This window comes from Antrostomus carolinensis, unplaced genomic scaffold, assembly GCF_000700745.2.
Source record: "Antrostomus carolinensis isolate BGI_N321 unplaced genomic scaffold, ASM70074v2 scaffold21591, whole genome shotgun sequence".
NCBI classification, from domain to species: domain Eukaryota; kingdom Metazoa; phylum Chordata; class Aves; order Caprimulgiformes; family Caprimulgidae; genus Antrostomus; species Antrostomus carolinensis.
In genome coordinates, this window is record NW_010293778.1 from 68,942 (window position 1) to 78,492 (window position 9,551).

The 9,551-nt window shown below is 42.7% G+C and overlaps 1 protein-coding gene across 1 annotated transcript; it reads right to left on the reverse strand.

Moving 5' to 3' along the window:
• Positions 1-416: 416 nt before the first annotated feature.
• On the reverse strand, positions 417-9,338 carry DUSP13B (dual specificity phosphatase 13B). Its single transcript, XM_010177431.1, has 3 exons — positions 9,148-9,338; positions 8,220-8,440; positions 417-631 (listed from the first exon to the last, which is right to left on the reverse strand). The coding sequence occupies exons 1-3, from the start codon at positions 9,336-9,338 to the stop codon at positions 417-419; spliced, it is 627 nt and encodes a 208-aa protein (XP_010175733.1).
• Positions 9,339-9,551: the final 213 nt, after the last annotated feature.

The following is a 9,551-nucleotide window of genomic DNA, read 5'->3' on the forward strand; positions in this document are numbered from 1 at the left end:
AAAGATTTGCTTAAAAACCTCATGCTTACTTTTCCTTTTTACTAGTTTAGCCATTTTCCCTCTTGCCATATAAATGCAATTATAAGCAAGCAAAAAGTCTTTTTTCAAGTTGACTGTGCTGCCTTTTAATTCTGCATGAAAACCCAACTGCTCCCTACCCCCTGCCCAACAGGTAGTTAAATAAACAGGCCCAGGTGGGCAAAACTGCCAGTTTGAATCCTTCTTTATTTCATTTTCCTTCCAATTAGTGGCCTTATCCAAAAAATACATACTGAACTCCTACCAGCTTGCTCACGCTCAGCCGTTTCCCAAGGAGTTTCTTTGCAGCTACAGAGCAGTCCCAAAAGTGTCCTTGCACCATCTTCAGTGAGGGCAGCATCTCTCGGTCTGGTGCCAGGAGACATGCCCCCTTGGCACTAGCAGGCCTCTGCTCCTCTGCCTTTTCCCCTTCCTAACTGGAGGTCCAGTTCCCGAAGCTGCCTGAGGAAGCCAGAGTTGGGGCAGATCCCTCTGTGTGAGCGCACAGTCTGAATTGCATCAGCGAGGGACATATCTTCACAGATCATTAAGAAAGCAAGGACAAGAGTTGCAGATCGACTGATTCCCATAGCACAGTGAACTAGTACTTTACCTGGAAAAAGGAGAGAGAGATGCAATTACGCCAGGAGGCCAAATGCTGGGGTTTATCGTGCTGGAGCAGAGATGGAAGTGGTGCTGACACTGGGGCTGAGCGAGGAGGTGTGCTCAGCCCTGCAGAGCAGACCTGGTGCAGTGCTGGTTGGGGAACAGTGGGGGTTTTAATGGCTGGGGACAGAAAATTCATAATTGTGTTCCAGGATCCATGATTGCTTGTTTGGGCTGAGCCATCAGCCTGATGGCATGCCCTCCTGCCCAGTCTGCCATCCATGGTGTCCCTGCTCACTCACATGTGGTTTTGGGAGTGATGTACTTGCTGGCAAAGCTTCAAGTCCCCATACTTGAAGGCCATGCTGTGGGAAGCAGCCTTGGCAGGTTATGCACTACCAAAGGGCCTTGAAACTTGGGATTTCAAATGTGCAATGCTCAGGAGTGCTCACTGCTGTTACAGGAACACTCCTGGTTTTCCATAAGCTCTTTTTTCTTCCTTGTTTAGGGCAGTAATGCTTTCTGAGGGTGCCGACTGCTGCCCAGATCTTGTTGGAAGTATGTGGGAAAATAGGTATTACCATTAAGAACGGCTCCTTTTTGTAGATGTTATTTGCACCAGCTTACTTATGTTTTTTTATTTCTATGGCCTACCATGTACATCTGTAGTCACTATCCTTCCCTAATGCCTTTATCTTCCCTTCTGTATTAGGTGATCACTAAAAACAATTTATGAATGTTTTGAGTTCCCCAGAGATTTCAGTGTGAGGTGTGTGTCTTCATTAAGAGTAATACGGTGAGCCCTTCCATGTTGTTGTAAGCGAGCCTCAGGGAAGACCTTCCAGGGATCCAGGAGTATAGTTCCCTCCTTCCCTCTGCTCTGCTTTTGGTTTTTCAGCTGTGATCACTAATGGAAGCAACCTGCAAAATGCAGTTCTGTATCATGACTGCTTCCCAGGTTTCTAATGTGTGTCTTTGACCTATGCTGGAAGGAGATAAACATTTTTTTAAATGGTCTTATGTGAAGTTAAAGGAAATTTTGTCAAAAGGATTGCTTTCAGATGGAAAAATTCAGATTTGTAGTCTTTTCCTTCTGGCTTTGAACAAGGAGCTCCTTCTGGAACCTGAAAACCTGCATCCTGTAAATATCATAAAATCCTTCAACTTTCACAAAAATTGTATGATTCATTGAGAAATCTTTAATTAGACAAAAAAAAAAAAATGGTTGTTGTACTGAATTATAGTCCTGCTTGAAAACTTTCAAACTCTTGTCCTTTGCTGCAGTCAGATCTAGTCTTGTCACAAAGACCATGGCTCAGCAATTGGGCATTATTAAAGTAGCCAGTGATTAGAATCAGATTTGAACTGCTGACCACCTAATGGACAGCTCTGTCTCACATTAAGGCAGCTGGAAAAAATGTTGCGTTTTTAGCATGAAAATTTCAGAACACTTCTTCACTGAAAATCTTCACAAGTTTGAAATGAAATATTTTCTGCATTTAAAAAAATTAATTTGTTTAGACTGTCACATTCATAGTCTCTTGTTTACTAGTTGTACAGCTGTATAAAATGCAATTTAACAACAAAACAATTTATATCCAGGAAAGGATAAAAATCAGTAAAAACAATCCCATGTTGCTTTTATTCCTTTGGGGATGGAATAAAGTATCTCAGATGCTGCTTCTCTGTGAAATGTAAGGAGAGGTAGAAAGAATGGACAGCTTTTCAGGGCTAGTTCCTTCTTTTGTTTGTGCTTACAGTATATTAATTTCTCTATTATTAAGGAGCAAGACAAAAATATCTTTTTTGGATGATGAGCCTAGATCCAGCCAAAAACCTCAGACCGATTGCCCCCATCTCCCTGGTGTTAATTCTGGATACTTTGTTGCACAGCTTTTAATCTTAAATCCCATTTTGTTTGTGATAGAGTATTTATTTAGCAGCCATTCCAGTTCTGACTGATGATGATGGCATAGCCACGTGCTCGGAGAGGGCGAGCGTGCACTATGAAAACCTGCTCTGGCCAGCAGGTTGAGAGAAGTGTTGAATTCCACAGCGTATGTGACACAGCCACCTTTCATTATCCTGGCATGAGAAATCTGAGCTCAGCCCTAAAGATAGGCATGTCTTCAGTAGAAATAAAGGGCCAAATATAGTCTCCAAGGAAGTGGTGAAAACCGCTCTGGTGACAGCAGACTTGGACTGGGTAGCGAAACCTTTGGGGGAAGGAAGAGGTTTTCCCAACATAATGTCAGTTTTGCAGAATTAGGAGATCAAGTGATTTCTATTTGTGTTTTCCCATTCAGACACAGCTTTACAGAATTTACTGAGACACTGATGCCATTGTTCAAGATAAATTCGGTCTATCTGCCAATTCCATTAACTCCATGGGCATTCTTGGACATGAAGTCACACTTTTTATAGGAATATTGAGAAATGCTTTGCACTCCTGCTAAAAGATAATGCTAACTTGAATTTTAACTAGGCCTTTTTTTTTTTTCTTTTTTCCCCCCAATGTCCCCTGCACTATCATTAGCCTTCACACCATCCTTGTGGGATGTGTAAGCTGTATTATCTTTCCCAGAGAAAGCATTTCAGACCCAAATAACCCAGGTCTGAGATTTTTCAGAGGAATGTGAAAGAGTCAAGAGCACAATTCTCTTTGAGAAGTACTGTGAATAGGGCCAAGTCCAAAAGGTCTTTGGAAAAGCCATGCTTCAGTAGTTTGCAGTAGGCCTAACTGCAACGTAGTGGCAGTGACTGAGGAAGTCCTGACACTCACCCTAACATACACCCCCAGATAACAGAAGCCAAGGAACAACATGTTCTGAAAAATTTTCTTGGAACCAGAACCGCATTCTTTTTTTTTTCTTTTTTTTTCTGAAAAATTCTAAGCTACCAGCACTTTACAAATGAAAGAAAAAGAAATTATTTTTATGGTTTGAACTGCACCAGGATGGGGAAAAAACAGACATAAACCAACCAAAAATATATTACCCTGCTGTTGGATTTGATTTTTCAATCACTAAAAATTTTGAAACTCAGTCTAAATTTGTTATATTTAACTCTGTGTCTGAGAGGAGGAGGTGGCGAGTAATAACACACTGAATTTTCTTCCCTTTTTCTCTGGCTTATCTGCACTTCAAAAGAGTCCTCCTAGATAGGCAGCTAGCTTTTGAAGGTGTCTGAGCAAAAACCTGTCCAAGCCCCAGCTACTGTCCTTGGACCTAATCTGCATGGCTCTCTAATACACTTGTTCCCATGAGGATGCAGGTATATTATCTCTTTTAAATGTGCAATATCTATTCCACATTGTTAGCCTTTGTTTCACCATGCACAGAGGTTATGATAAATGCTGGTACACTGACAATAAAATGACTGTTTGTTGCAGATAAATCAGTCATGTGAAATGATTTAATTAACTTAAAATTGTTCTAATGAAAGCAGATTTGAATTTACCGTGTGATTATTTGTAGCAAACAAATTGAATGTTAAACTTGAGTCAGGAAACAAAAGCTATGGTGCTATTGGGTTCTGTTTACAGGCTCAGACCCTTGCCTCTTAGCAGTAGCTGTAAATGGGTTAAGTGACACTTGGAACCCACCATGATATACTGCATTTGACTAGCGCCCGAAGCATGTCTGCTCCATGTGGGCTGACTGCAGTGGTCTTGATAACAGCGTATTGCATCAGCCCTTCATGGGAGGCAGCCGAGAGGCACTGTCCCAGCACCAAGGCTTGGATTCACGGGTGGCTGCTGGACCACAGCCTGGGAAAGCAGCGTTCACAGAGGCAGTTGTGGTGCAGGCCCCTCTCATGGGGTGGGCAAGGAGGTTATAACCAGATCTTCTGTACCACAGAATCCAAGCCAGAAGCAGACATCCTCCCACTCTGCCTTCCCTGCCCCCATTTATTTTAACATACAGTGCAAAGAGAAGTTGGACTGATCCCACATAAGAGGGCCATGTTTCAACCTTCTCTTTGAGCGTGTAACAGGATCCCGTAGGAATAATGAGATTAACTGAGGAGAAGTGGGGGCACTTAGCTTTTGGCATTATTAAATCTTGCAATCCTTATTTGAAATGTTGCACCGCACATCTCAAGCTACTTTTTGCAGAGGCAGACAATAACTGTCATCCGGCTGGGATTTGTGCAGAACAATAACACTTGGTTTTTAACAACGGATTATGGATATTATATCCAGCTCATGCCTGCTCTAACTCTACTGACATCAAAGGGTTTGCACTAGGGATAAAGTTTGCACATTCAACTTTGTTGGCCAAGTTCAAGTTGGGAAATTCAATGTTGTTGAACAAATCAGTCATTAAAACACATAATATCTTATTGTCCTTTTGCTACTCACCATTAACTGAGCTAAATGTCCTGAACTAGCCCTTGCTTTCTTGCAGGATGGATTCAATTTGGCTTAAAACCAGGTTCTGGATCCGTCACCCAGAGTGAACACCCCAGCTGCCCTTGCTCCATTGAATCCAGCAGAATTATGCTGCTCACCTGGAGGAGAGCTCAGCTAGGCTAGTGGGCTCCAGGGGCTCTTCTCACTCCACAGCAGTTTTCTTATCTCCTGTTACATTTTAGCCACCATCCTGTAGCCAGGTGCAGAATCAGTTGTCAATTTCTTGATTAATCAAGTGTCTATTTTGTCACAGCTCAAAATAGCAAGAAGCCTAGGGAGAGCTTTAAATGATGGTGTGTCCCTTCTTTGCACACGTCCTGGAACAGGTAAGGGCTGTCATCTGCTGGAGAGTGGGGAGTCAAACTGATGTATGTAATGCACATATAGCAGAGTCAAGAGAGAGGACTGTTTTCTCCTTAGTTAAGCTTCTTTCATAACCACCACCAAGACTAAGACAGGAGAGGGAGCCTGGCTTTTCATTTGTTCCACTGAAGTAGAAGAAGGGAAACGCCTTTGAGAGGTTTTTCCTTTTCAGGAAGTTAAGGGTGAGTTTAACCTGCCTGCTTTAAACATGTTCGGAGATCAATAAAAGGAAAAGTCCTCTACTTGGGAATCTTCCTCTCTGCACAGCATTAGTTTAATAGTTTTTGTGGTATGCTTTCATCTGTGCTCTCAAGTTATTTCCCTCCTTCTTCTGCTAGACTTTACCAAACCCTGCTGATTTACATTTAGGTTTAGCTGCACTCAAGAAAAATTAAAATTGTACAGATGTCCATGCAAAGGGGCAAGATTGGTATTCAAGGTGTTGCCCCCTGAGCAAAAGCATGAGGGAGAAAGTCAGTTACCTCCCTGACACCATGTTTTTCAATGCAGAGAAGAAGGCAGATTGTGTATCTGCTTGCTCTTGGCTGAGCCTTCCCAAACAGCTCTGTTACGTGGGTAAAGAAACAGCAGGGCTGTGCAGAAGGAAAGGCAGCCAAGAAAGCAGGGTTCACAAGATAATACTTATGTGGCATGGCTGAAATAGTAGTGCATGCATTTCTTAATCTGTACAACAAAGATGATGAAGGAAGTAATTTGAGTTGTGATGCAGCCACTGACTGACCATTGTGACAGGAACGCTCCGCTGCTTCCTTTTGCTCATGCTCTGGCATCCGAGTTTGAAGAAATTGCCTTAAAAATAAATTCCTTACATCACCAAAGACATACTCTGTTCAGCTAAGGTAGAAATCTGGAATAAATCTGTCCATTCTGTTTTCTGGACTTCAGGTGTAAAGCATCAGAATATTTCCTCAAGCATGATGGGAGTAACAGTTCTTACTTTAATGAGTATTTAAGTCACAGTTTTAAATATGTTTGTGCCTGATATAGTTTTAACTTTGAATTATTCTCCCAGGTGAAAAAGATAATTTAATTCCATTTTTAAAAAGATGTTGAATTTGCTTGTAATAGTTAAGCAGCAGTCTTAAATTACTTCTCAGTCAAACAGAAGTACCTTGTTACATCCTGAATTTAATATGAACAGGCCTCTTGTCACCAGGTACAATTTTTTGTTCAGCATCACTGCTTATAATAAATGCCATTTTTTCTCTTCTTCTAAATGATGTGAGTAACAGTACTCTCCCTGTCTCATCCCTGCACAGGTCATGGGTATTTAGCTGCTAAATTTCTGTACCTCGGGAAATTATGCTTCCAGAACATCTTGTTTATATATTTTCTAAACTGTTGCACTTTCCTTAAAATGATGAATGTCAGCAACAGCTGGAGTGTATATGATTGAATTTCACCTTGTGTCCATTCCCAGAACCCTGCTTCCATATGGAGTTCAGTAAAGCAATATCTAAAAGCATGGGAGTAGGGATAAATATGCATGCTCAACATGATGAGTTCATTGTGTTTGCCTTGAGCCCTAACTTGTTCTGCATTCATAACTTTCAGTATTTGGGCACGCATCTTGCAAAGCACTGGTTTTGTTTGCTTTTGTGGCCACCAGGATTCATCTGTTGTTTTCTGTCTCTTGTCAATTGATTTGGAACTTTTTTTTTTTTTTTACACACGCATGAAAAGTTTTTGGATCTTACCTTTCTCTGGAACACCACCAATAATGACATCAATCGCAAATAGCATATGCTGTAATAGAAATGGGTGCAGATCCCATTTCCCCAAATATGCTAGTGGTTTTGAAATCCAAATGCAGCCCTCAGTTGCACAAAGGAAAATACTTTCTAATGGGATGAATCAAGCCCTCCAAACAGCAGTAAATGCTGACGTATCTAGCACGGAGGTCCGCTATTTTCAATTACTGTGTCTCCCTTTCCTACCTTGTATGGTGTAGATCAGATCTAGTAGCTGCATATGATTAAGCTGGGTAGTTAGTATTTTAGGACCTTCATTGAAATTAAGGCTCACTACAATGCAAGCGAAACAGTTTGCTGAGTGTATAACTATTCTCTTAATAAATCACTTACTTTTGAGTGGGTACCTGTACAATTTTGTGGCATAGTTGAGACTTGGTTTTGTGAGGGTTTGTCCTTAACAGTAATGATCCCCCACTAGCCCCAGGTCTCTGGCACCTGGCCTGTGTTTAGTGAGTCCAAGGATTTTGCAGGTTATCTTCCTATTTCAAGGTTATACTCCTTCTAGAGACAGCACGACATTATCTCCTGGCTGATAGTGTTGCTTAGGTTCTCTTCTATAGAATTGTGTTCCAGTAAGTTCTTCCCTACCCTGTATTTGCAGGACTTGTACAGATTGTAGCATTATAATTGTTTCCTCTCACACAAATATGATGCTTGCCCTTGTCTTTTTACCCATCCCAGCTTTTATTTTAAACCCTGTCACTCGTTTGAGAAGATCAAGTGTAAATGCCTCCTCCCAGGTCAGTGTGTCCCTATGGCTAATAAAGGAAACTTGCTATTGTGTCTTTTGCTAGTGAATAGAAGTGGACATAGAGAAAATCCCTTTGAAAGCATGTTCAGTACAGCCTTCCCTGTTTCAGGGGAACAGAGGAAATCCCACTCACTGTGGGAGTTCAGGAGTTTGGTGTGATGCTACGTGGTTTGGGTAACTCCATTCTTACCCACATCTGCAGGTGGTTGGTTTATGCCAAATGCTATTTGATAACTTGCCCTACTTGTCTCCTATGCAGAAGATAGGCAACGTGCACAGGTGGTCTAGTTACCTCTTGGGGAATTCAGTGCTGCTCTTATGTATCGAGCAACTGGGTAGAAGTAAACGCTGAGATCAAAGTTTGGGTTGTCCTCAGCTTCTACTCCATAGTAATCCACAGGCAAGTCTTTGTAGAACTTGGGTCCGGTGTCAATGTGAAATCGCCCGGCAGCGGCATTCACAACATGGGAGATGCCCATTTGGCTCAGCTGTGCTTTGTCACGTGCAACATACCTGGAAGAAGGATGCTGGGTTATAGTCTCCTGCTGCAGTATAATGCAGGGTAGAACATGCTGCTGATGGTGGAATTTGTTAAATCTGCATGAAGTTGTAGTGGCTACTTTCTGACAGGTTGCTCAAGTCCAAAGTGTCCACCAAAATGCTTCAAGACAGAAGTGACTTGTTAAGAAACTGACTCTTACATTTCCTGCATTTTCCTCCCAAACATCAGTTTGGGTTGTCCTTCTCAACTGACAAAAAATAAAAAGGTGGCGGTGGTGATATTTCTGCACAAGCCAAGAGTTTTCTGGTTTGCTTTCTCACCAAGTCACCTCTGCTGAGCACCCGTCAGTTCAGGGGACTGATGCCATCTGGCAAAGTGAGGAGAAAACGAGGTTGATCCTGTTTACCTCACTCTGGCATGACTGCCTGCAGTACCAATGCTGTGGCCCCACCAGGCTCCTGCAGTGTGGCACTCCTGTACTAATGCAGGAGGAGAAATCAAGAGGGGAAATATTCTTTTTGCATACTTAGGATGCCTTTTCTCTGTGCTACAGCATCCTATACACAGTTCAGCCTTGGTCAACACTTGGACTTACTGTGAGGCGTCCCCAGATCAGTGCCTAGCTCTCTTTCTTAAATAAAGAGTGGAAGATTTTGAGGGAAATAGAGTGGGGGGTCAAGAGTTGCGTTAACACCTTCAACCCTTCCCTCTCTCTTACAGGTCTCCCACATAAAGGTTTGGCCAGACTTCATCCACGTGTCCCATGGGGTATGTGCGTGTCCAGAGCAGGCGCCGCAGCTCCTCCAGGGACGGCGTTCCGGCACTGCTCTGGCTGCCAGGCGTCCGGCTTGAGGCGCATCTTATCTTGGGGCGCAGTAAGTCCCTGCTGCACAGGGAGTCCCAGGCCATCCTGAAAGGGGGAGGGCACACATTCACCACCAGACAGAGACATTTCTAAGGTCGCTCTTTCTTCCTCTCACCTTCCCTTACCCCCTCACAAAGCTTGCCCAGTTACAGTGGTAAGCTTTTTGGGGCACATACTGTCTTTTCCTTCTGTGTTTATATGCTTATCGCAACAGACACCACAACTGGATTTGGGAATACTGTTGCAATCTAAACAAT